The sequence below is a fragment of the Antechinus flavipes genome, chromosome 5 (genome assembly GCF_016432865.1).
Source record: "Antechinus flavipes isolate AdamAnt ecotype Samford, QLD, Australia chromosome 5, AdamAnt_v2, whole genome shotgun sequence".
In the NCBI taxonomy this organism is placed as follows: Eukaryota; Metazoa; Chordata; class Mammalia; order Dasyuromorphia; family Dasyuridae; genus Antechinus; species Antechinus flavipes.
Genome location: NC_067402.1, coordinates 284,813,978 through 284,841,552, shown reverse-complemented (window position 1 = coordinate 284,841,552; position 27,575 = coordinate 284,813,978). Strand labels below are relative to the sequence as shown.

General features: G+C 41.3%; 1 protein-coding gene across 3 annotated transcripts; it reads right to left on the bottom strand.

The window, feature by feature from the left end:
- CSF2RB (colony stimulating factor 2 receptor subunit beta) lies at positions 1–26,906 on the bottom strand. 3 transcript variants are annotated; one of them, XM_051961735.1, is made up of 14 exons: positions 26,367–26,906; positions 21,091–21,348; positions 19,996–20,119; positions 18,489–18,682; positions 16,361–16,521; positions 15,933–16,086; positions 13,367–13,502; positions 12,128–12,282; positions 9,826–9,956; positions 9,017–9,185; positions 8,072–8,162; positions 5,648–5,705; positions 4,679–4,767; positions 1–2,527 (listed from the first exon to the last, which is right to left on the bottom strand). In XM_051961735.1, the coding sequence occupies exons 2-14, from the start codon at positions 21,164–21,166 to the stop codon at positions 1,453–1,455; spliced, it is 2,613 nt and encodes an 870-aa protein (XP_051817695.1). In that variant the 5' UTR covers positions 21,167–21,348; positions 26,367–26,906; the 3' UTR covers positions 1–1,452. The 3 variants fall into 3 exon arrangements, with proteins under 3 accessions (XP_051817695.1, XP_051817698.1, XP_051817697.1); XM_051961738.1 differs by having other exon boundaries at positions 18,489–18,679; XM_051961737.1 differs by having other exon boundaries at positions 21,091–21,342.
- Positions 26,907–27,575: the final 669 nt, after the last annotated feature.

The following is a 27,575-nucleotide window of genomic DNA, read 5'->3' as shown; positions in this document are numbered from 1 at the left end:
TGTGATATAGATTAAATATGTTTAATCCCTTTAAACATATTTCCATATTTGTCATATTGTGCAAGAAAAACCAGATCAAAAGGGAAGCCCATGTGTTCTTGAGTGATGAGACAAGTAGAGCACTTAGGGAAGGAAGCTATACTTGTGATCTATCCATTCTAAACTAATGGTTTATCCTCTGGGACCCTGGTCTTCCCCAAAAGCTCATTACCAAGGGACACTAGCCAGGATAGTTGTAACCAATCGTTTCTCTCCACCTCCTCAATCTGGTCTCTAGGGAACCATCAGATACTTGGGGAATTTCATAGAATGTTAGAAATGAAAGGGATCCTTAGAGGTCACATAGTTTCACCCACTAATTTTACAAGTTTCATGACTTGTTTTTTACATCAAAGTTATTTCCCCACAATAGAACCCATCCTTGTAACAAAAAATGGCTGAAGTTGATCATTTCAATCATATAACTAACAGCTGATAAACAGACAAATACATAGACAGACAAACAGATGACTAAGTAGATAAATACACAGTAAAAGAGACAGAGGAGGAGATAGAGAAATATATAAATAGAAAAGTAGAGATAGAAAGGTAGAGAGTTAGAGAGATAAACTAGGTAAAGAAATAGGGAGATAGAGATAAAGAAATATATAGGGATAGAGAGGGGAGAGGAGAGATCAGGATAGAGAAAGAGACAGAGACATAGACAAAGATAGACAGAAAGAGACAGACAAAGACAGAGACACACAGAGACAGACAGAGACAGAGAGACACAGAGACAGAGACACAGAGACACAGAGACACAGAGACAGAGTGACAGAGACAGAGAGACAGACAGAGAGACAGAGACAAAGACAGAGAAACAGAGAGAATTCCACATTTAGAACTGGAAGGGAACTTAGAAGTCATTGCAATATAGCACCTGCATTTCATAAATGAAGAAATTGAAGTTCAAATGAATGGACTTGTCCAAGGTCGTACAAGTAATCAGAGAGGAGTCAGGATTTGATCTTCTGACTTTGTATACACTGCTATTTCTTCTTCCGACACTTTTGAAAAGAACATCTCTTTTCCTATTTTAGCAAGAAACCCCAATTCTCAGAATTGAATCCACAGTTTTATCAGTGAGTGGGAAAGTCCTCTGATGGTCATGTATCAGAGCAAAAAAATGTAGACTTTGACAATTCTTCTTCCAGAAAATCTATTCTTCATTTCTGAGCCCACTTCATATTCTGGGAAGCATATTTCATGGCTTGTTCTCTGAGACCAATAAGAAACTGAGGCACAGAGAGGGGAATAGCCTGACTGAGGCCACAAACTCCAATTCAGGTCTTGTCCTCTACCCTTAAAGGGCTTCCATTCTTCTGGGCATTAAAAAAGCTTAGAGAGGTGGGGAGATAGTAGGAAGGGACCTGCCCTCCAGACACTGGCAGCCCTCACTATGAGGGTGTTTCCTTAGCACACTTGCCCTGGCCTATTGCCATCCCATGTTGGCAGAACAAGGTAATCCTGGTGTTTCATGGCCTTGAAGAACTGGATGGCAGGCATGGGGGACAATGGCTGACCTGGGGGTTCCTTGCCCTTAACATCTTGAGGCTTGGCCATTTTCTCAGGGGAATTACTGGAAGACACTGGCTGGCCCTGGGAAGGGAAAAAGCAGTAGTCTCCTATCTGCTGCAGGACAATGGGTCCATCAGGATGGAACACTGTTATGGTCTCTTCCTGCTGGGCATCTGTGAGATTTGGGGCTGAGGGCCCAACTGGCGAGGAGCTGGGATTCTCTGGAGGGGCCTCAGTACTGATCATGCTTGCAGGGGCCTCAACATAACCCTCCAATGCCAACTTTTCAGGACTGGGAAATGGAAGAGATCCAAGATCAAGGCTAGACTCAGGGACTGAGCAAGTTAAGGGAGGTGTGGAAGGAGATGGGAGACTTTCAGCCTTCTCAGAACCAAGCACTAGGTCTTCAGGGGCAATGTAGCCTGAGCCCCCCGCCAATTTCAGGGGGGCTTTGGAGCTGGCAGCTAGTTGACTAAGGTTGTTCTCCTGCCTCAGTTCCCCAGATGGGGGACCATCTTGCTCCCTGGGTGGGCAGGGCTCAGCTTCTCTATTTGAAGGAAGACCAGACAAAGTTTCCTTTTCCTTTGTATCACTGCCTGGTTTGGCTGATTTGGCCACAGGAACAAGGCCGCCCTGCCCACTCTGAGGCAGACAAAAATACTCCAGGGACCCACAGGGCTGCTTCTTGCTCCCATCCGCCTGGCAGGGTCCCATCTGACCAGAGACATTAGGCAGGGAGTGGCTCTGGGGCAGACGGAGGTAGGGGCCATTGAAATCGAAGCCAGACTCTGGGTCTTTTGTCGGGGTGTTGGGCTGAGGCACTTTACAGGAGCTGGACAGGTTCAAGTCCCCATCAGGCAACAGGCCAAGTGCTTCATGGGGCTCAGGGTCAGAGGAAACAGAACATGTATCCTGGGGGGCCACAGTAGTCAGGTGGCTCACTGAGCTCCCATTCTCTTCAGAATCCATCCTGAGGGAAGAACATGGAGGTGAGAGCCTAGCATCTCCACAATCGTATCTGAGGGTGAGTAGAGGCTACATTTCTCTAAGACCTTTAAGGTTTACAAAGTTCTGCTCCCAAAACAACCCTTAATCTGTGAAGTAAGATTATTCTGCCCATTTCACAGATGAGGAAAAAGTCCCATGTCTGAAGGGATGGTTTCTGAAAGGTTCAAATCCACATTCACACACTATCTGGCCTGGGCCTCAGGGTCTTAATCTATAAAAAGGGTCAATAGCATTGTGCTATCTCATTTGATTCTCAAAACAACCCTAATGCTATTATTATCCCATTTTACAGTGGAGGAAACTGAAACAGGCAGAGGCTAAATGATTTCCCTGTGGTCACAAAGCTAGTAAGCGTCAGAGTCTAGATCTGAACCCAGGACTTCTGAATCCTAGTTCTCTAACCTCTGTATCACCCAGCTGCCTCTCCAGTCCACCGCCTTCATTTTTCCAGGTGAACAAACGAGGCTCAAGCTGTGCAGCCGGGTCTCTGACTCAGGCCCGGCGAGCCCCTCTGGACCTCCTCTACCGCATCCCTCCAGGTACCCTAGTGAGAGGGGCCAGCTGCAAGAGCCAGATGCAGAGGCAGATAAATTGTTTATTGTGAGCCAGTAGCAGTTAGGGAGAGGGAAGGGGGCATCTGTGAGATTCCCTGCCTTGCTCTCTGGTCCTGTGACTTAGGAATCCGAAAGAGTCGGTTTCTATTCTCAGCTTGGCAGCTGCTTCTACCATCAGTCTCTGGGCTGTGTGGCTCACCAGTCCCTCCAAACAGCTGTTAAAGCAGCAGCCAGAGTATCTCTATGTCTTTCCCTGTCCCTTCCTACACAAAATATCCTATGGCTCCCTAGCATCAAGATCAAAAGTGCCACATTCCTCAGAAAGGCATTGAAGGCCCTCCCCAATCCCCTTCCAACTGACTTTCACGGTCTTATTTCATTTTATTCTCCTGGGAGGACTCTATGAATATTTCACATCCCTTCCCCAGTTTCTTGCTTCCATGCATTTGCACAGGCTACGCTCATGGCTATACTGGGTACCCCGCATGTTCTACAGATGAGGAAACTGAGGTCTATAGAATTCAGATGACTTCCCTAGAGTTATAAGGGACCCCAGAAACCATTTAATTCAATCCCTGCAATCTACTAAGGAGGAGAGGGAATCTCAAAGGTGAGACCTATAGATCCCTGACTCCAAAGCCAGCACCCCCTCCCACTCTGTCCCACTCTGTGTCCCCTTTGCATTTCATAAATGTTTATGAGAATGATTTATTGATTTTTAATGTATTCCTAATTATTTATTTTTAATTAATTTTAATTTAATTATTAATCTCTAATTTATTATTTAATTATTTAATTTTAATTTATTAATGTTTATTAGAATGTTTAGTCCTGTCTCCTACATGGCCCATTAGTGAGTCCTTCACTGTGATCTATAACTAGGTAAAGATCCCATCCCTTCAATTTGGGGCCCTTCAGTCAGCCATGAGTCAGGAGTCAAGCCCTGAGACCTAGGTGCTGGTTCTGCCTGTTACTAACCCATGATGGCCAAGCTTCTTTACATCGTGGAGCCTCGGCTTCCCTATCTGCAGAGCAGGAGAATTGAACGACGAGAAGACCACATTTCTCCCTTGTCCCTTTTGAAGACTATGACCAAACTCGTCACAGTACGGGTATAAGAGTCATATTGCTCTAAAAGATCATTGAATCTAATTATTTCATATCACATAGGAATAAACAGGCCCAAAGAAGTAATTTGCTCAAGGCCATGCAGGGAATAGGTAGCAGAGCTGGATAGTGATTCCAGTCCTCTGACTCACTCCAGAGTCTTTTCATCATTTTGTAGCTCCCCTTAGGATTGCATTTTACAAAAGGCAGGGATTGTGCCATCTGAGCTTGTAGTCTACAAAGGACCCCAGGGTCTTCTTCTACCATTCTTGTTCTCTCTATTTTTTGCATGGGCTATAATTGTGTCCTTCCCCACCCTGCCTTCACCTTGGTCCCAACCTCTCCTGCATATATCCCCCATGATCCTGACTCTCATTGCTCCCTGACAGCGAATATCATCTCTCCATCCCTCTTTATTCCCTAAAAGTCACTCAAGTGTGAAACAAACTCACCAATCCATCCTGGAGACAGAACATTTTCTCTCCCTCTCTTGGCTAAAAGTAAAGAAGTTACCTGGAATCTTAATTTTCTGGTTCTTTTTCTGTAGAAGAAAAGAAAACATTCTTAAATCCTCCCAGGGCCACAGCTCCTTCATCTCTGAGCAAGAAAATATAAGAAGGGTCTCTGAAGGCTTCGAATTTGGGTCACGTGTCTCACCTATAAAGTCATAGGGGTAGTAAATAGAACAAGGAGTCAAACCCTAGATCCAGAGGCCTAGAACTAGAACTACAAGGAGCCCCAGAAGCTTTCTAGCCCAACCCATTCATGATCCATATAATACCTTTCATATAATGCTGTTTTATTCATATTAATTATCTGTATTCAAATCTTAACTCCTCACTAGGCTGCTCACTAGGACCTGATCTCATATTAATCTATCTCTCCTTTATGGTGTAGAGCAATGCAAAGTAAGTACTTCATTATAAGAGCATTTTAAGATTTATGGAAGGAAAAAAACTTTTAAAAAGAGATTTATGGAAGGGCATCTAGGTGGTTAGAGTCTGGAGTCAGGAAGACTCATCTTCCTGATCTCAAATCCTATCTCAGACACGTATTAACTGTGTGACCTGGGCAAATTTGCCTCTGTTTCCACATTTGTAAAATAAGCTGGAGAAGGAAATGACAAACTACTTTAGGATCTTTGCCAAGAAAACCACTAACAAATTCAGAAATGACTGAATAGCAACAAGGTTCACAAAGCATTTTCCATCCATATATCATAAGAAATTTAGAGCTACCTTGTGAGGAGGCTCTATTATTATCTCCATTTTACAGATGAGTAAACTGAGACTCAGATTGTATAGGGGGACACAACAGGTATTAAATGTCTGGGGGGCAGAGTTGAAGCCAGGCTTTCCTGATCAAAGATCAGGCTTCTTTCAACTCCACCGAGAATAGTGGTTCCCAGAGCAGTCTCTTACCTGGAACAGGTTGCTCTTACTTGGGTTGGGAATCCTGTTTTCCCAATCTGTCTTCATTCTGTGAAGAAAGAGCACACACCTGAAGGTTAGCTGTCTCCTTATCTGTCTTGGATGCTCCCAAGGGCTGGAAAAGGGGAACACCTGCCTCTTCAGGCCCAACTCCCTCTCCGCTAGGAGGTACAGTTAGAGCTCAGCCTGGGAAATGCTGAACTCCCCAAGTCAGGGTCTTCTTCTACCATTCTTGTTCTCTCTATTTTTTGCATGGGCTATAATTGTGTCCTTCCCCACCCTGCCTTCACCTTGGCAGGCCCCCTGAATTGGATAATTTCTATTCCCTGAAAAAGGGCAAACAGCTCCCAAATTGCCCAAGGTGATGGTGGTGAAAGGCATGGAGCATATTCTGTTTAGGGTCTTAATATCTCATGTCATAGAATCCAAAGCTTCTAAGGACCTTGAAAAAGCAGAACCTGAGAACACAGGGTAGTGAATGATCTGATCAGGGAGGGCCTTTGGAACATAAAAGAACATTGAATATCAGAGCCAGAGGAAAACTTAGAGAATGGATTGTCCAAGCTGGGCAGAGGGACACCTTAGAACATTAAATGTCTAAGTTGAAAGAGACCTTAGAATGCAAAACAGTGACTGTCAGAGCAGAGAGAGTCTTTAGAACTTAGAACATTGAATATCAGACTCAAAAGGAACCTTTAAAAATGGATTATCAGAGCTAGGAGGGACCTTAGAACACTGAAAGTCTGAGTTGAGAGGGATCTTAGACTACAGAATAGTGAATGTCAGAGCAGGGAGGGTCTTTAGAACCTAGAAGAACATTGAATATCAGAGGCAGAAAAAAAATGGATTGTCATATATTGGATTGTTTGCTTTCTGGGGCAAGGAAGGAGGAAGGAAGGGAGAAAAACTTGGAATACAGGATTTGCAAGGGTGAATGTTAAAAACTATTTTTGCATGTATTTTGAAAATTAAAAGCTATTATTAAAAAGAAAAAAAAAAGAAATGGATTGTCAGAGGTGAGGGGGATCTTAAAACACTGAAGGTCTAAAATGAGAGGGACCTTAGAACACAGAACAATGAATAGCAGATCTGGAAGGATCTTTAGAACATAGAAGAACATTAAATACCAGAGGCATAAGGAACTTTTAAAAATGGAATGTCAGAGCTGGGAGGGACCTTAGAACATTGAATGTCTGAATTGAGAGGGATCTTAGAAGAGAGAACAGTAAATATCAGATCTGAGAGGATCTTTAGAACACTGAAGAACATTGACTATCAGAGGAAGAGGAAATCTTAGAAAACGGATTGTGGGGCAGTTAGATGGCACAGTGGATAGAGCACCAGCTCTGAAGTCATGAGGACCTGAGTTCAAATCTAGCCTCAGACACTTAACACTTCCTATCTGTGTGACCCTGGACAAATCAGTTAATCCCAATTGCCTCAGGAAAAAAAAAAAAAGGGATTGTGAGATCTGGGTGGGGAGGACCTTAAAACACAGAAGATCTGAGTTGAGAGGGACCATAGAACATAGAACAGTGAATGGCAGATCTGAGAGGGCCTTAAAATATAGAACACTGAATATCAAAGGCAGAAGGAACCTTACAAAATGGATTGTCAGATGACTAAAATACTGAATGTCTGAGAAGGAACTTGGAATGAGGATTATCTAAATTAAAAGTGAGCTGGAAAGTCATCTGCTCCATTGCCCTTATTTCACTGGTGGGGAAACTGAGACCCAGAAATATGAAGTTACTTGGTCAGATTTATATAATGAATTCATTTTTTCAGGGCAGGGGAGATATGTCTTTCTCACACAGTTCACAAATGATGGAAACCATTATGCACAAAAGAAGCTCTGGACGAATTTGTTTCCATCAGAAGAGCAGGGTTTATTCCCTTGGTTCCTCATTTCTGTCTATATGGCCTTGGACAAACCATTTTTTTCCCCTAGACTTCCATATTTCAGTTTGGGGATGGAGAGAGGGACAGTGGTGAGAACCGGCTGATTTTTATGTGTCCTCCCAAATCTGTCTCTGTGTTATAAGTACTAGGCTCTGCCCACAAAGCTAAATCACCATGTGTTGAAGTGATCTCCTCACCAACACAGGATAGATATCCCTGGCTGGAACAGAAGGATCTGAGCTGACTGACAGCTGGCCATGGAAGACAAATGTCAGAACTCTTGTACGTAGAAACCGAGGCACCAGAAGGTCCTAGATGTGGAGAAGGCCCCTAAAATGCCTCCTAATCCACAAATCCACATTATACAAATGAAGAAACTAAAGACTTGCTTATGTTCTAACAGTAGAGTTATTTCCACTGCAACCCTTCTCCTGCTCCCACTGCAACCGTTCCAGAGGGGCTGGGGAATGGTGGACCCCATCCCACCCCCACTGGCTGAGAAAACCACCTTACCTGACCCCAAAGGTATAACAGAACCAGGCCCCCAGCAGCATCAGCAGTGTAATGATGATCAGCATCAGCCCCAGGATCCATGGAGGGAAGACTTCAGGAATGATGGGAAAGAAGGCCAAGAAAAAAAGGTCAATTCCAGGCAGGGTGGGTCAGTTCAACAAATATTCATGCAGGGACTACGTTGAGATCCCAGAACCAAGAAAGGTCAATGACATGGAAAATTATAGATGCTAATCCCTTTATTTTAATGATGGAGAAACTGAGGTCTCAAGCACAGGATCGATACCTAGAGTGACCCAATTCATCGGTCAGTATACATTTATTTAATGTTTGTTATGTCCCAAGAAAAGAAAGCTATAAGAAGATTCCTGCCCTTAGAAAGCTCCCATTCTAATGGGGAGTCACAGAACTAGGAACTTTAATCTAGGCATATTGACTCCATTGTCCAGAGTCTTTCTAACTGTATTATATTATACCCTTAATTCAGCAAGTTTGGGGGTGGGGTTGGGGGGAGGGAGGTTGTCTTAAAAAAGCTTATTTTAAAAATGGAACAAAACATTGAAGAAGAGATGACAGTTGACTATAGTATTTGCCAGGTGGGATTCTGGGCAATCTCTTCTGAACCTGTTTCTTCAGCTGTGGAATGAGACTAGTCCCTGCACAGTATAATTCCGTGGGAAGGGCTCTATAGAACATGGGTTGTTCTCAGAATGTAAAGGGCATGGATTATTATAAGTACATATCCCCAAGGCACAGGATCAGAAGCTGGGGAGCAGTTGTGGATGTCTGTCTTCCTTATATAGGAGTAGACTAAGTCAGATGGTCCCCTTTAAGTCTTCAGGACTCTTAATGGGGATGGGGTCTCCTTAAGCTTCAGTTAGCCAGGTTTTTCTGACACCAGAGGGTATGGAACCCAAATATAGCCCCAGCCTGTAACCCATGTACCTCTTTCTGTCTTCCAGGAACATTCCTCACTCCACTCACTCCATGTCCCGCTGTAGTGTGATTGCTCAACCCTTGCCCTCACCCTGGCAAAATATTGTGTGTCTGGCTTCAGAGAAGTCTCAGAGATGCTCATTTCCAGGATAATTTTCAAGATTTCACTGTGGGCTTCCTAAAAAGCAAGGCAGAGGGAGATGAAGGGCTGAGAAACAGCAGAGGTAGGAAGGATGTTAGAACACGGGATACCAGACACGGGGTAATGGAATTTCTAATCAGCCAGAACCTAAGATGATATCCTAAGAAAGACCATAAAGTCATCCAATCCCACCTCCTTTATTTTTTATTGATATGAAAACTGAGGACCAGAGAAAAGGAATAATGGGCTCAGGGTCAGAGTTAGTGAGCAGCAGAGGCCAGATTCAAATTCAAGTCTTCTGTCTCCAAAGTCTGTGTTCTTCCTTCCTCCTTGCTCTCTTCCCAGTTCTCATTACATTCACACACACAAAGCTCTTCCCCAGTGTAGGAAGAACCTGGACTCTCTACAACTAGCCAAGGAATTTCCCTGAGTCCCAGTCTGGCCTTGAACAGACCCTGAGAGAGTAACTTGATCCTGTTTGCCTCAGCTTCCTTATCTGTCAAATGAACAGAAGAAAGGAATGGCCACCCATTCTGGTATCTTTGCCAAGAAAACTCCAAATGGGGTCACAAAGAGTTACACACACACACACACACACACACACACACACACACACACCTAGCCCCATTTCTCCCCTTCTGGGAAGGTCCCATCCCTCACAATGAGAGCCACTTACCTCCCAAGTCTGCGTGGATGTCCTGTACTGAACTTGATAGTTCTGTCCTATCTCAGGAATGGGCTTTTTCCATTGAAGGTAGTAACTGTTTTCCATTTTCTTGACCGTAATAACTGGTTTTAGTGGCTGGACTGGGATGTAAGGAAACAACCAGACTGTGGTGGGTGAATTCCCAGGGGATCCCTAAAGGCTCTGTAAACTGGCTAATGTCAATCACTCAAGACTTTGGCCAATGAAAAAGGTAAGCGCTTTGGGGCTATTTTTCCATTCTAAATGTGAGTAAAGTGAGACTCACAAAGTTTGAAGGTTGTTACCATTTCTACAAAGTCTACGGTAAGAGATGAGGGAATGGTATCTCCCTACCATGAAGGGGCATTATTGCTGATGACCGTGACACTGGTAAATTTTCCCTCTCCTGCTGAGAGGGAAAACAGGGACTTTAGAGTTTGATCCATCCTCTTCTTGTTTAAGATCAGAAGGACTCCAGACCACAGAAAGAGAAATCAGTCCTTGAAATGTTAAAATAGCCAGAAACATTAATAGATCTCAGGAGGTTAGGAGAATGTCAGAGCTAGAATGGATTTGTCAAGTCCTCTAGTCTAGGGAAATTAACCCTTCACTTTATTGACTGCAGAAAACGAAGGTCCAAATAGGTCAAAGGATTTGTCCAAATTACAAAGCTCATTCTTTGTCCTTCTTTCTCCAAGAGAAGGGAGGTTCTTACATGCCTTGACATATAAGCGACTTGTATTTAAGTGAAGAGAGTCACCAGCTTCACTTTCTCATCAGAATCATCTGGATCCAGTGGCCAGATAGAGAGCAGAATAACTGGAGATAGCCTCAGAGACCTTGGACTTTTTAAGCCAGTCTTTCCCCAATCTATTTAACTAAGACAACACCCATTCAATGAATAAAGCTAGGCAAAAAATGAGGCAAAGAGTGGCCTGTTACCTCGTCAAAAAACAAAAACAAAAATCAGTCTAGGAGGGGGAACAGACAATTTCTGACCAAAGCAGGAAACTTACATTCACTCCGACAACAGAGCTCTAACTATGACCAAGAGAGACTTGGGCTGGGACCTGTAGTTGGCCAACAAGCCATAAAGCAGTGGTTCTCAAAGTATGGTCTAGAGAATCCTGGGGATCTCTGAAACCCTTTTAGAGGGTCTACAAATTCAAAAATAGTTTTTATTTCCAATATAGTAAATGTCTATAAATAAAATACAGATAAACAAAAACACTTTGGAGAGATCCTCAATAATTTTTAATAGGATAAAGATACTGAAAACAAAAGTTTGAGAACCACTGCCATAAAGCATGGTCCTTAAAAAAGCTATCTAACCCATAAACCCCAAGATATCTTTCAGTGATCTCAATTTACATTCTTTTGGGTAGGGCCCCTACACATTAAAACATAAATCAGCAGAGCAAAAATTTTAAGCCAGCTTCTTCATTTATACTATGCTATTTCCATGCCTTGAGGTTGAATGGGGAAGCAGGCTTGGATTATGGAGGTTAGGACCAGGAGGCTACATCCCATTCTCTCTGTAGAAGGAACAACCATCAGACCTTCCTCCCTCCTTTCCACTCACCTCTCATGCCTCCTCCAGGAATACCACCCACAGCCCACTATAGTCCCTTTCTGCTCTCTAAGGTTCTATGGGCCTGAGCTTCTGCCCCCTAAGAAACTAGGGACACAATAGTAGGGGAATCAAGAGCCCTGGGTTGAAAACTGCTGGTGATTCTAACTAGATGGGTGACACTGGACATACCACTTTTAACCTCCTCAATCCCCTTTTTATTAAAAGGGAATAATAATACCAGTACAATTTAGGATTGCCATGAAAAGAAAAGTGATTTGGAACAAAGTACTAAAAAAAATTAAAGAGATTTATATACAAGCACTTGATGGTGTCATGATCTGAGTCTGCAGTAGACTTGGGCAGGAAACACGGGTTGAGCTCCTACCCCAGATATCAGTAGGCAACTCACTTCCCCCTGTTTGCCTAGCTTTCCTTTTCTGTAAAATGAGAATACGTAATGTTTATCTGGATTGTGGTGAGTGAAGATCCAATGTTATGGGAATGTCTGCTGTTTATTATTATTTTTTTCTTCTGCCTGATGCTAATTAAATCATGTGGGTTGATTTTGTTTCACCAAAGTAAAGCTGAGAGGTCCTGAAGGGCAGACCACAGGCCACCTAAGTCCTACAGGGGGCTGACACTTTGTGAGAGGAGTGTTTAATACTTGTTTTGTAACTTAACTGTGCAGGGGATCAATCCCTGAAAATCTGAGCTACTCACTGTGACTGCAACTCGGTAGACGTTTCTCCCCCTTGCTTTGCACGGTGACTGTGTATTGGCTTTGGTTGATGGGATCCTGGACTTCAATTTGGCATCTGTACCGTATATAGGGGCTGCCCGGTATCCTCTCTTTGTACACAGGGATGCACTCCTTCCTGTGGGGAACATATATTAAACATTTCCACATTAGTCACATTGTGAAAGAACCAGAACAAAAGGGGAAAACCATGAGAAAGAAAAAACAAAAAATATTGAAAATAGTATTTCAATTGAAAATTGCTTCAAGCAATGCATTCAAGATTCCACAGATCTTTCTCTGGATCTAGATGGTGTTATGCCTCAGTTTCCTTTAATTGTTCTGCCCTGGTTTCCCTAAATTGTCCTGCCTCAGTTTCTCTGAATTTTTCTGCCTCAGTTTCCCTGAATTGTTCTGCCTCAGTCTCTCTGGTGGCAACCCCCCTTCCTGGCCATTAGGACTGAGATAATTAGGGTTGGGAGCCCTGACCACTTGATTCCAAAGAGTCATAAACTGCAGATGGTTTATCACACGATAAGTGGTCATATCTCCTATCTCAGACTTAGTGGCTCCTAGCCTCCCAACTCATCAGAATTTATGATCCTTCCATGCCCCCAGCCTGTCAGAATCGAATTTATGGTCCATTCCTGGAAGTTCCAGTTCACAGAGCTCTAACCCCTCCCTGCCTTTGTTTCCCTGATCGCTGGAGCCCTATAAGAATCCCTGGAATCCCTCACTATCCACTGGATACTTTGAAACAAGAGTCCAATCCGGCTGATGGGATCAACATAATAAAATATTAAAAACTCTCTAATCTCTATCTTGCCTCAGTGTCTCCAGCATTACAATGGTATCTTTCCATCACAAGTCTATCTTCACATCTAATCTTCACATAATGTTGCTATTAGCGTGTACAATGATCTCCTGGTTCTCACTTCATTTAGCATCAGTTCATGTAAGTCTTTCCAGGCTTTTCTGAAATTATCCTGCTGGTCGTTTCTTATAACATAAAATATTTCATTATATTCACATACTATGACTTGTTTAGCCATTCTCCAATTGATGGTTATCCCCTCAATTTCCAAAAAGAGCTGCTATGAATATGTCTATGCACGTGGGAACAATATTTTTAATGTTTTTTAAAAGGATTTTTTGTATGACTGTGTCACCAAAACAAGGGAGAATCAGAAATAATTGTAGCAAGCATAGAAAGGGTCACTCACGCTTCATGTGAACCAGCCTTGTAGAGGAGCCCAAAGGTGACAGAGCTGGTAATCTCAGCTCTCACTTCCCAGGTGCAACCGAGCTGTTTGTGTCCATCAAAAAAGCACTGAAGATTCTTGGGTTGGGCTGCATTCCCTGGGAAGACAGCTCGTTAGACTTCTTAGAAGTGAAACAGGATCTTTCCCACAGCTGGAGCATGGACCTATTTCTTAACACAGGGAATGGTTTTCAGCTCGTGGCCTGACTCCTCCTGGAGACACTAGGGACTCACCAACATTCCTACCTTCACCTTGGAGCCTGAAAAATTAGGTCTGAAAAAATTTGTGGTAAAGATGGTCAAAGGGGCAGCTTAGTGATGCAGTGGATAAAGTACTGGTGCTGAAGTCAGGAAGGACCTGAGTTCAAATCTGGTCTCAGACACTTAACACTCCCTAGCTATGTGACCCCAGACAAGTCACTTAACTCCAACTGCCTCAGCAAAAATGAAAAAGAGAAAGAGAGAGAGATGGTCAAAGGCAATCTGGTCCTTCTGCTAAGACACCATGGGGCCAGTCTCTCCCTAGTTGCTGAGCTTTGGTCTATACCTGGAAAAATTCAATCTTCCCGGGCCCCAGTTCACTATTTTATGAAATGAAAATGTCACCCCTACATAGTTTTCAGGACCATGGTGAGGAATGAATCAAAGAATACATTGAAAGGGTCTTGGAAGGAAGGAAAAGTTCCATCTCGTTGCAAGGAGTTACTACTTTTTTTCTGTGGTCTGGTTAGAGATACATATAGTATGGTATTTAGAATAATAGAATATCAAAATAGATTGGAGTCTCAGAACCCAAAATGTTAGCCTTAGAATCCAGAATTGGGTCTAAATTCTAAGGGAATCTCAGAGCTTGGAGGAGCCTTAGAATAAGGGAAGGTTAGAAATGGAAAGGGCCTCAGAACATAGAATGTCAGGTTTTGGAAGTCCTTTAGAACAGGGGATGTCTGTCGGAACTGGGAGGGGTCTTAGAATAGGGGATGTTAATTCTGGAAAGAATCTGAGATAACCATTAGCTATAACCTCTTTAAGGTTTGACAGATTGATAGACTGAGGACCAGAGATTCTCATGGAATGACTAATTCTATTGATCTTAGTGGTTGCCTTCCTCTCCTACTCCATTTCCCCCATCCTTGCATCTACCCCCTCAATCAGGATCAATCAATACACCTTTATTTAGTGATCACTATCTAACTTTTGCTTTCCCACCATTAAGAAGCTCACAATAGCATCATTCCCTCCTTAGGCTATGTTAATCATGAGAAAGCTCTTCCTTGCACCTACAATTCCCACCCATAGGGCCAAACTCTTCCTCCTGGAGCAACTAAGAAACTAAGAATAATCCTAAGCCTTGAGGAAACAGGCCAGTTCTCATAGCCAGTGGTCCCCAACATGACTTAGTAAGAAGGTTATAGATAGTGTTTCAGAAATATGACACATTAGGGGACCTTTGAGGTCTTTTCCTACTCCGAGATCCCATGATAACTCAGAGCCCTCCGCAACTCATTTCTTTTCTTGGCTAAGCACTATGAAGTCACAAATATTTTTCCTATGGACCTATCTTAGATAGAGTTCCATCTTGATAGGGCTGAGGTAACCAAGGAGATATAGATTTTCATGATTGCACATATTTAACCTATATTGGATTACTTGCTGTCTTGGGGAGGAGGAGGGAGTGAGGGAATAAGGGAGAAAAAAATTGGTGAATGTTGCAAACTATCTTTGCATGTATTTTGAAAAATAAAAATCTATTGTTATTAAAAAACACACACACAAAAAAAGAACTTCCTCATAACACAATAAGACACTGAATGGGAAATGTCATTTCCCATTGGGTGGTATGGATGCTCATCCCTTTTTCTCTCCTTATACCTTTCTCAGCTCAAGCTGCCACATGATCAGGCAAGAAAAATACTTAGATGAGCATGGATGTACTAACCTTGTCATAGATCCTGCCAACATCTGCAGGTACTTTGGGATCTCCCACTATTCCTCTGGATACCATCTGTTCTGCTGCCAGACCTGAGCCCCTGGAGTTTTTCATTCACCCTAAAACTTAACTCTCAGTAATCTATCCCATTCCCCTTTAGAATGTAAGTTTCTTGAGCGGGACTATCTTAGTTTTCCATCTATATCACCCAGAGGGTTTTAAACATAGTAAGCATTTAATATATATAGTTTTTTTCATTTGTTCATTCCCTATTCTTGGGTTAGTAGGGTTGGAGGAGAGGTCCATAAAATTAGAGGCTATAAGACACCTTAAGAAGGTTATCTAATCCATCATCTCTCATCAATGGATCAATAACTGAGACCCAGGCAGGGGAACTGACTTGTCCAACACCACACAGCTGGTAAGTAGTAGTGCTAGGACTGAGCTCAAGTTCTGTGGTTTCTAGCATTCTTGGCACTAGGCTGTTTCTCAAAAGTCAGCGCTGGGGAAATGGGCTTTGGAAGAATATAAAGAGCCTCTTCCCCCCTTTTCCCATGATCCCCCCTTTTACCATCAGGGGATCTGCATCCCCAAGAGTTACCTTCCTGTGAGTTCCAGGAAAACTCATGACTCCATGGGCTAGAGTATCCTCCAGATGATATAGCCCGTACACGGGCCACATAGGGGTCATCAGGAATTAGGCGGTCGTATTCCAGAAGAACATGGGACTCAGAGGAGTCCATCGTAGAAGCCTCCTGTTGGTGGATTGAAAAGAGGTGTCATATTTAACATGTATAGGACTGTTTGCCATCTAAAGGAGGGGGTGGAGGGAGGGAGGGAAAAAGTCGGAACAGAAGTGAGTGCAAGAGATAATGTTGTAAAAAATTACTCAGGCATGGGCTCTGTCAATAAAACGTTATAATTATTAAAAAAAAAAAAGAAAAGAAAAAAAAGAGATGTCAGATCAATGTTGCTGTAGTTATAGAGGCAGAGGAGGGAACACAGAGCTTAGGAATCACTTTTCCATACCTCCCAGGATTCCCATCGCCTCTTGTAAGCCACCTTGAACTTCAGCCCCCCCAGGAATTCCTGGAGACTCTGGTTCCAGCTTTGTGGCATCTCCCAGGAAAGCAAGAAGACTTTGGTTCCATTTTTCAAAATCTTGAGATTCTCGGGGGCAGGTGGTAGAACTGGAAGTGAGAAGTGGGAGAAAGGGGTTATTTCCACGACTTGGTGATGCAACAAAATAACTGAAGCCGCCCTTTTCGTAAACAAAGAACTGGAAACAATATAGATGATGTTCATTGACTGGGGAATGGTTACATAAGTTACAATGCATTAACACAAGATGTTGTGACTATGCTGAAAAAAAAAAGAGTATTTCACAAATTGAGAAGTGTTAGGAGACTCTTAGAAATAGGAATTTACAGGTCAAAATAAACAGAACCAGAAAAATTCTATGAGCAAAATGATAGCAACAAAACAAATGGAAGAAGGAAAATTAAGAAAACAAATGAATAGATTAACCTATTACTTGCTATCTCGGGGAGAAGGGAGAGGGAAAAAAATTTACAACACCAAATTTTGCAAAGGTGAATTTTGAAAAACATCTTTGCATGTATTTAGAAAAATAAAATACTATAACACCAAATGAATAAATATGAAATTAAAAGTTCCGTGAGCAGTAGCCACGCTTAGCCTCAGAGACAAGATTTTTGGAAATGTACTTCCCCCTCTTTGCAGATGGAGAGGACTATGGGTGTGAAATGTGGCATATGCTGTCAGAGTCAGTTGATCTGTAGTGAGTTTGCTAAACTGTATTTTTTTCTTTTCCTTCTTATTTTAAAAATTCCTTATAATAGGAAATGGTTTCTTGAGGAGATAGGAGGAGAAGGATATCTTTAAAAATGAAAATGAAATAAAAATAAAAACTATTAAAAGTTTTTAAAAGAACTGGAAGGTATGAGGAGATGTTAAGTTCTTCTTTTTAAGTTTTTAATGTAGACCTAGTGTGAAAAATCCAATTTGAGAAGCTAGAGACTACCATCAATCAAATGAAAGTTTCTAAAGGATGTGGTGGTGGTGGTGGGTGTTCTCATTCAATGAAAAGACATGATTTCAATTAAGTAATCATCTCTTAGCTGCACTCATCGATTCCTATAGCAAATAGTGACCCTGTGACCTTGGATAATTGATTATTTAACATCTTGGTATTCTAGGCAACTCTCTCAGAAGAGAAGTTGATCATTCATCTGCATTGCTGAAGAGAGTTTCCTCATCTGGGAACTTCCTTCATCAATGAAATCAGTTGTTGTTCAGTTGTATCTGAGTAATTTGTGACCTCATTTGGGGTTTTCTTGGCAAAGACGGTGGAGCAGTTGGCCATTTCCTTCTCTAGCTCATTTTGTAGGTGAGGAAACTGAGACAAACAGAAGTCACACAGACCAGATTTGAACTTCCTGACTCAGCATTCTATCACTATGCCTTATAGCTGCCCAATGAAATCAGGGATCCAAACAAATAATAAGTTTTTACATGGCACGTGAAAGTTTGCAAAGGATTTTACATAAATTTTTGCATCGGCTCCAAAATCACTGCCCTTTCCATTATACTATGGGACTTGTAAACCTCACAACAAGCCTCGTAATAACCCCATTTTATACATGAGCCAAGTGAGGTTTAGAGAGGTGAAATGATCTCCCATGGTAGTCCAGCTAGCTGATGTCAGAGGTAGGATTAGAACTCATATCTTTCTGGCCCCTTCTATCCACTTGTAGGATACTGTAGGCTATGAACCTTAAAAATTAAATGAGCCCCATCTCTCCTCAACTAAACAAAATTCTCTTACTCCTTCATGTCCAATCTCAAGCCCCAGAGTATGACAAAAAGATCAATGACCTTGGAATTAAGAGACTTGACTAAAAGCCTTCTTTGGTCACTCATTAGCTGTGTGGCCCTAGCTTCTCTTGACCCTCATTTCCCAAGTGTCCCAGCTTGAAAGAGAGGTACCTTTTCCTCACCTCATCCCAACCTGCTACTGTACAGAAACACCCCTCTTCTCATCCCCACATCCCAGCTTCCCAAATAGGTTCAGGAGAATCAGCCCAGAGATGAGCATATTTCCTTCTTTCCCTCCCTTCTTCTTGGTCGCACTCACCATTCCGGGTCAGGCTGAGGTTGAGCTGGACCTGCAGTGGTGGATCTGTTTTGAAGCTAAAGATGTCTTGCTGACTTGTGGAAAAAATTTTCTGGTGAATGAGGCACGATCTGGGTATGCAGGATTGGAACTGACAGGTGGGCAAGGTTGTGTTCTCCCCAGGCTCACAGGAGATTGGATTTGGTGAATAGCTACTGATAAAAAGAGGACATGAATAATCTATGGGATTCCTGTCAATATCTGATGATTTCTGAATAATCCATGGGATTTCTGTCAATATCTAATGACTTCTGAAGCCGTTCTCAATCAGAGAAGCTGAGGCTGTTGCCAGGACTCTATCTTTTGCCTTTGTTTTTTATCACCAGAACATAGTACAACTGGTACATACTAATACTAATAATATTTTTTACTAATGATAATTCTACTAATTTTAATAATAATTTTACTAATAACATTTTAATACTAATAAATCTTTTTTACTAACAGACTTTGAGAAATTAGAAGGGGTACATAGAACCAAGTTCAGGGCTCACTCAGCCCCAGATCCTGTCTCAACTGGGGTAGACACATGGTGGATTCAGACAGACTTCAAAAGTAGAAAAATCCTTGGTTTCCCTCTGAGATAAATTTAAGAATTCCCTCTTTTCTTGGAATCTGAGGTTTTGTGAAATAAGGACTGGTTTGGGATTCACACATATGGGCTTAATGTCCCCTTTGATGCCTACTGCCTGTGTGAGCTTGGATAAGTCACAATCTCTGAATCTCATTTTATTCCTATAAATGACTAGGGAGGTCCATGGAAATTCTAATACTGAATTCTATTATCCTTTTTTTTTTCCAAGTGGCTTATGGGGATTATAAGAAACTTTTTACCATCCTTCCAGACCACAACAGACCCAGAGTCTTAGAGATCTCTCTCTCTCTTTCAGTCTCTCTGTCTCTCTGTCTCTCTCTCTCTGTCTCTCTCTCTCTGTCTCTCTCTCTCTCTCTCTCTCTCTCTCTCTTTCTCTCTCTCTCTCTCTTTCAGTCTCTCTGTCTCTCTGTCTCTCTCTCTCTCTCTGTCTCTCTCTCTCTCTCTCTCTCTCTCTCTCTCTATATATATATATATATATATATACATATCACACATATACATATATATATATGTATATCTTCTCTGTCTCTCTGCTCTCTGTCTCTCTCTTTGTCCCTCTGTCTCTGTCTCTATACACACACACACACATACACACATACACAAACACACGTATATATAATCTTCCCTCTTTGTCTCTTTTCTCTCTGTCTCTTTGTCTCTGACACTGTCTCTGTCTCTTTCTGTCTTTCTCTCTGTCTTTCACTATCTCTGACTCTCTTCATGTTTGTCTGTCTGTCTGTCTGTCTGTTTGTCTCTCTCTCTCTCTCTCTCTCTTTCATCTCTCCTTTTCCACACTCCATTCATCCTATACCCAAGGCTGGCCCTGGAAGAGAGTTCTTCTTTCTTCTTAATCCCGAGAGCTCAGATACTTACTTGAACTCTTGGTGATAAAGAGTCAGGTTGAGGTAGCGTTGAGCATCAGCTACCTCCTCCCACTGACAGATAATCCTACTTGTGAAGTCATTGTGGCAGTTTAGGGTCTGAAGAGGAATGTTTTCTGAGAATCAAAAGAGAAAGATTGGCTATTACTTTCTCACCCACCATCCCCAGCTACAGCACAACTCCTTCCTCCAACCACCACAATCAAGGACTTCCTCCCTGCTCATTAATTTTGTCCACCCTCACCAGTGTACATTTCACCTTTTCCAATCGATTGGAAGCTCCTTGTGGGCAAGGATTATTTTATTGTTCCCAGTGTCTAACACAGAGCCTGGCAAGTAGGGGTATTTTACAAACATTGATTGATTAGTTATAAGAGCAATCAGTCAACAAGCATTAATTAAGCGCTTTCTGTGTGCCAAGCACATTGCTAAGCTTTGGGTATACTTCCCCCCCAAAAAAATCAGTCCATTCTCCCAATGAATTCACTGTTGGAATTCCAGAATTCTCCAAAAATTGATTTCCAGGTTGATGAGAATGCTGAGGCTACTTACTCTCCTGCACTCTAGTATCTTTGACATGGTTTTGTCCACCTATCTCCTGAAGCCTCAGGAAAGCATACCCCAAAGAGGGGAAAGATTGGCCAAAAGATAGCTTATATCATACTATTGTAGGATTTAGAGGTAAAAGGAGCCCCGAACAGGGAATGTCAGAAGTAGAAGAATCCTTACTTAGACAACAGAATGTCAGAGACAGAAGAAGCCTTTATGACCATCCAATTTGCTCATTTCCAGATGGAAAACTGAGCCCTAGAGAGGTGATTCATGTAATCAATTGATGAAGAAACACTTATTTGGCACCTCCTGTATGTCCAGTCCTGTGTTAGGTGCTTGAAGCAAAGACAAACATAAACCAGTTCTTGACTTCAAGGAATGTCCATGCAACAAAGCCCTAGCTCTAAAGGAAACCCCTGATTCCCAATCCAATGAGTATATGAAGGTGAGGAAGAGTGGGAAGAAAGGTCCCTGAGAGTGGGATAGAACTAGTTAGAGGAAGTGAGAGGAAGGGAAAGATGAAAAAGAGCCTGACCTTTGATGTCACTCTCTGTGGAAGCCCAGGATTTAGTCAGAAGGAATATGAAGAGGCTCCTCCAGGTAACCGCCATCTTCAGGACCCAGCTGGGCCAAGATGATCTCAGGAAGACAATCCCCTTCCTGGAGCTCAGCTGGAGATCTGGGTCACCTCCTTGCTCTCAGCTTGTCCTCTTCTCTCACAGAGCTCATAGGATGGGCTCTATTTCCTTGGCATTCTGGTTCACTTCCTCAGGGCAGAAGCCAGCTGCTGTAACTGCAAGATCAGAATAGGAAGAAATTAGTTGTAGGTGAGCCCCCACCTTGGCTCTAATCTGGCTTGCAGCTGCAGAGACTGAAGGGAAAGAAGAATAAAACAATTAATAAAGAAAGAAAATAAAAGAAAAAAAGTTTTTTGTTTCCCCAAAGAAGAAAAAGGAGAAAGAAAGTAAAAAGAGAGAGTGAAAAGAGAGAGGGAGGGAGAAATAGAGGGAGGAGGAAGAAGGGAAGGAGAAAAAGAAGAGAGAAAAAGAGTGAAAAGAGAAAGAGGGAGAGAAAAAAAAAGAAAGAAGAAGGAGGAGGAGCAAGAAGAGGAGGAGAAGAATGAAAAGAAAGAGGGAGGGAGAGAGGGGAAGGGGGAAGAGAAGGGGGGAGGAGAAGGAGGAGGAGAAAGGAAGAAGAGGAGATCTATTTTACATAAGATAAGAAATGATAGCAATTCAACTGTGGAGGGGGAGGAGGTACGACTTCAGAGTCATCTAATCTAATGACTACCCAGGGCATGGAGACTCTTTACAACATGGTTGTCCTTCACTCTCTAAGAGGACCAAGATGACGTCACTATGATAGAACTAAGTACAGTGTGTCTGATTGTGGCTGATCAGAGCAATCTGAGCTTGCACTTCTCTGCCATTAACCAGGCACAAATAGCCCCTATAAACCTTTGGGATAGATACGCTAACTTTACCCATCTTGCATTTCTTCTGAGCTAATTCAATTCTGCTTCTCCAATGAGGGCATACCATGCTGAGCGGTCTTGTGCCATTGTCTCCTCATCATGCAATCAATTCTAAAGTTCTTGAAGAGAATATCTTTGTATCATTTATAAAGACACTCTTAAGAAATGACAAATGGTTAATCAGCCATCAATGAGGACTTCTAAGGATGGGAAATTCAAATAAAATTGTTTTCTACTTACCGACTTACTCTAATTTTTAGGAATTTCTCAAACTGAGCTAAAAATTCTATTTCCCTAAGGGTTTCAGAAAGATGGGCTGAGTGAGAAGCTGTTCAGATGTCTAGATCCTCCTTCTCATCTGACAGCAGTGAGAAATTCAAAATAAATTAAATAAATGATCACAACCAAGTGAAGGGAATGCAAAGCTATTTCATAAAGAGTTTGACACATAATAAAATAGAACCTGCATGTAGACCGAGGAAATGAGTAAATAGGAAAAACTTAATATAATGAAGAAATCACATGTGTGTACTGGTCCATTCTGGAGCTCGCTCAGTTCCCTTTCTGGTCCAATTTCTGTGTTGAGATAAAATTTATTCAATTGTGGGAATTGTGAGAAAACTTTTTTTTTTTTTTGCATTGTTTTAACCTAGTCTTGTATAAGTGGGAGGCTGGTCCAATTTTCCCTGCTTCTTAGAGACCTTTAATTAAGGACATAAATTATGCTGACCAGAAATCTGGTCAGATCCACAGATTAAAGCCAGGGGATTCCCCACAAGTATACATCTCTAGCAAACTATTTGTCTTATTGGATCCCAAACTAGTCAGTTAGCCCTTCTGTGTTCCTTTGATTGAATATAGACAGTTGGAGGGAGTAAAACATCTCTTTTTCTGAATTCAGGATATTGTACCTGCTAGCTCTCCCTCTCCCAATCTAGGAAGTTCCTATTAGAATTCAGATTACCTAATGCTATATCCTGATTGTTTTAATTATTTGATCTTATTTGATTGTTTTTAATTAATAAAAATCTATCTCAGTCTGTACTGTGGATCTTTGGACTGATTGGGGTGTCCACTGACTTATTATCTCTGTTTCACTCATAAACTGTAGAGCTTTGGATTGTTTTCTCCAGTTTAGAGATTTAGAGAGTATAAGTCATTGTTAGGGAGAGTAGGAAGTGTACACTACCAGTAAAACTACTTGTGAATCAATTCAACCATTCTAGAAAGCAATTTGAAATTATATGAGAAAAGTTACTAAATCCTTCTAATACACTGTCCAGTGACGTTACTAGTGAACTGCTGATTCAAGTTGACCACAAGAAGGTTCCCATTGGGGCAACAGTGTTCATAATGTTGACATTGGGAGAGGGACACCAAAAATCCCAGACCCGTGTCGTTAGGTATCTCCAAAAAATTTCAAGGCTTGAACTCATCTCCTAATCAAGAAGCAAAGTTTAATGAAAGTAATATGATGCCATTACTAAGCAGACTAAATTGTAAGGGAATTCAGTAAAGAAACAGAATCAAGAAGAGACATTAGCTACCTAATTCTATGGCTCAAGGGCTAGGGAGTAATCTCCAGATGAATTAAGGGTAGTCTCCAAAATTTGATTATCACTGACCAGATCATCAGTCAGCAATGAACTGAGAAGTAATCAAATCAAAATCAGCCAGATTGGGCGTAGGAGTTTCCTGAGGCAGACTCCAAAACCAAAAGTTTTAGGGTTTTATATTCCATCAATATTATTTGTGATATCAAAAATCCTGAAACAAAACATGTGTATGATGGTTGGGAAATGGCAGAACAAAAGAGTGATCTATAAATGGGATATTTCTGGACTGTGAGGAATGAAAAATATGAAACATTCATGGAAACCTGAAAAGTAAATATGAATTAACACAGAAAAGAAAGCAGGGCCAGAAGAACGTGCAAAATGAACAGAACAAGGCAAGATAAAGGCAACAATCATTGATTAGCTCTTACTTATGTGTCAGGCACTGTGCTAAATACTGGAGATACAAAGAAAGGCAAAAAACAAAAACAGAATAAAAACATAATGTCTCCCCTCAAAGAGATTCTGGTCTAATGGGGGAGACAATATGAAAGTAACTATGTAGAAATTAGACATAGATAGGATAAAATGAATTTAAACCCAGAGGGGAAGCATTAGGATTGAAGAATGCTCCTTTTCCCCTCCTCCTCCAAAAATTCAGGAGACTGAATTTTAGCTGAAACTTGAAGGAATCCATAAGGTAGCTATTGAGGAGAAAGAGAGTTCCAGACATAAAGAACAACCAGTGTAAATGCCTAAAGTTCAGCATTTATTTCAACATAAATTTGAAACGCGTTTAAGTTAACATATAACAAAACTCTGGTTCTAGAAAAGAGCTAATCTTAGCATTTTACTATGTTAAAGAACTCATCATTAATTTTTTTTTATCAATGGTTGATAAATGACCTGTTTTTCTGGGAAAGTACTTTGCAAGAAGTTTGTTGGGAAATAGTTGATGTGGTAGAACCAAAGGCATTACTTTGAGGTAGTGTGGTTCAGTGGAAAGAGTTCTGAGGTGGAATAAAATCCTGCATCTGATACGCTATTCCTATCGCTTTGTATTATTTCATGCAATTGACTTAGCTTTCTTGGGCTTCATTTTTCCCCATCTGTAAATTAAAGGGGTTGGACTAGTTGGCTCTGAAGTCCCTTTTACCTATAAATATTAATAATGGAACACTTCTAAGCATTGCAAAACATTTTACAAAAAAAAATCATCTCATATTATTCATTCTCATTTATCCTACATCCCACCCCATCCAATATCCCTGGAAAATAAATGCAGTTTTTATTTCCATTTTACAAAAGAGAAAACTGAGGCAAGCAAAGGTGAAATCACTTGCCTAGGGTTACCCAACTAGTCAAATAACTAAGACTGGATTTGAATTCAGGTCTCCCTGACCATAGATGCATCGCTCTATTCACTGTGTTGCTGTGATGCTAATATCTTCATTTTCCTCGTTTGTAAAATGAGAGGGGAACTAGTTAGCCTTAGAAGACCCTTTTATGATCTTCTAAGACCAATGACCAACACAGTAATTAATAATAATGATAATAAATTGGTTTCCTTATCTATTGGTATACTCTTGAGTTAAACAAAACAAGATTAAATCTTCTTCCACACAACAAACTTCCCCACACTTAAAAGATACCTATTAAGTTCCCTCCTACCCCAAAATCTTTTCTTCTATTGGTTAAGCAACTCCCAGAGGAGAAACTAATTTGGAGCTCTACTTGGCCAGGAGCCATGGAAAGTCCCCTGAAGTGGAGCCAGGGATTTGTGGGTAGAAGGACTCCATCTACACTTACATCTGGAAACCCACACAAAGAAAAACATTGGAAAGCCATGAAAACTTTCTGAGCCTCAGTTTGTCCTCTGAAAGATCAGGGGACTAGACAAGTTGACCTCTCCACTCTCTTCTAGGTCGAGATTTTTGATCCAGTGATCATTTTATATTTCATAAACAGACAATATACAACTTTAAATGTTCCTGCTCCTTCGCTTTCTCTTTTCCCTCCCACAAGATTTTCGAGTCCAAGTGACCTCTGGGAATTGATCAGGAGAGTTCTCTTAATTCCACATTTTTTGCCCAGACATCTCTCTCCACCTGACCTTTGCCACAATTCAGTATAACACAACACAACACAATGAGTATTGATTAAGTATTTACTATATGCAAAGACCTGTGTTTGTTGCTGAGAAAGAACACAGGCTTTAAATTAAACCTGTTAAACACACACACACACACACACACACACACATCCCAGAATATCAGACTCGGAGATGACCTAATTCATTTTCCATATTTTACAGATAAGGAAACTGAGGCACAGAAATGGATTGTTATAATTCAACCAAGATCACATTTTAAGCTAATGGTAGAACAAAAATGAGAGCTCGGGTTTCCAGACTTCTAATTCACTGTTCTTTCCATTATATCCTCCATCCCACCCCAACCCCAATGTCATTCCTTATGGGGAAAGATTTTTGAGATTTCTGAATCCCAAGCTGAGCCCAAATGATTCGGTTTTCAAAAAGGTCTAGAGGGAGAGCAGTGTCCCCTGGCACTTAAAAATAGTAATAGCTTCTTTCAGTATTTCTCCCGGTCTGCCATGTCCTAGATGGTGCCCCAGACTTCCCTAACTCACAAGAAGCAGAAAATGCCCATCCTGATTTTCCCTCAACTTTCCTTTCTCATTCTCCCATCAGGTATCCTCTCCTACTTTCAACTTTTTCCAGTTCAAGCCAAAAAAGTAAAGAAAAAAACCAACAGGTTCTACCTGTTTTGGAGTGGGGAAGCCGGCCATCTGACAAAGTTAGGACTCGGAGAGACGGCTGGCCTTAGAACTTCCTTTTTCTCTGCTATTTAATCTCCTGACTTGGGTGGTTTGGAAACCGATAGGCAGGAGGGGAAGGGAGGAAGTCATCATTTTGCAGAAGCTTTGTTTCTGAATAACTTTTTTTTTTTTTTTTTTTGTAATCAACAGTTAGTCAAATAAGGAAAAAACCAAAGGTTGTTTTTTTTTTTTTTTCCAGTTTGGTTTGGTTTGATTGTTATTTGCTTTATCTTTTATCTTTGCTTTATCTTTTCTTTTCTGGAAGTGAAGGATAAGATGGGTTTTTTCAGAATAACAAATATCTATCAGGCTCTCTGACTCTTTGGTACCTGTTTGGAGGAACACTAGGGCCAAGGGAAATATTGGAATACTGATACTAATATCTACTAGTTGTATGACCTTGAGAAAGTCATGTAATTTTTCTAAAAATCATTTTCCACTTCTGCTGAAAGGGAATAAACATTACCTATTCTAACTTTCTCTAAGTTTGTTTTAAGAAGCAAAAGCAGAGGGACAGCTAGGTGGCACAGTGGATAGAGCATCAGCCCTGAAGTCAGGAGGACCTGAGTTTAAGACACTTAACATGTCCTAGGTGTCTGACTCTGGGCAAGTCACTTAACCCCAATTGCCTTAACAACAACAAAAAAGCAAAAACAGAAATGTGTTTGACTTGTAAAAATCAAGTCTTCTATAATCTGGAGGTGGAGGGGGCAATCAGATACAGAAATCCCCTCATACAATGTAGGTCTTTATAAGTTATAATCTTAAAGAGCTGCCAATTTGTCCAGGGTCACTTAGCAGCGTGGGAGTTCTTCCTGAACTCAAAGTCAACTCCTTCCACTACACTCTAGTTGCATCTTGCTCTAAAAATGAAACTAGTTATTTATTTTTAAATTGTTGTTTATTTATTTTAAAAAATCATTTGTTTATTTATTTTATTGTGTATTATGAAATGTTATTTTAAAAAACACTAAAGAAAATAACTGTCAAAGCATTCCTCCACGATCCTGTCAAAGACAGACTATGATCTGGGTGGGAAACATGGTGGCAGCTCCTATATTCTAAAGATGGAGTTATTGGAAAGGAGAGTTGAATTCAAAACTTGAGTTGAGCTCTGACCAAGACAGAGAAAGGCAAAATTGTCTTCACTCC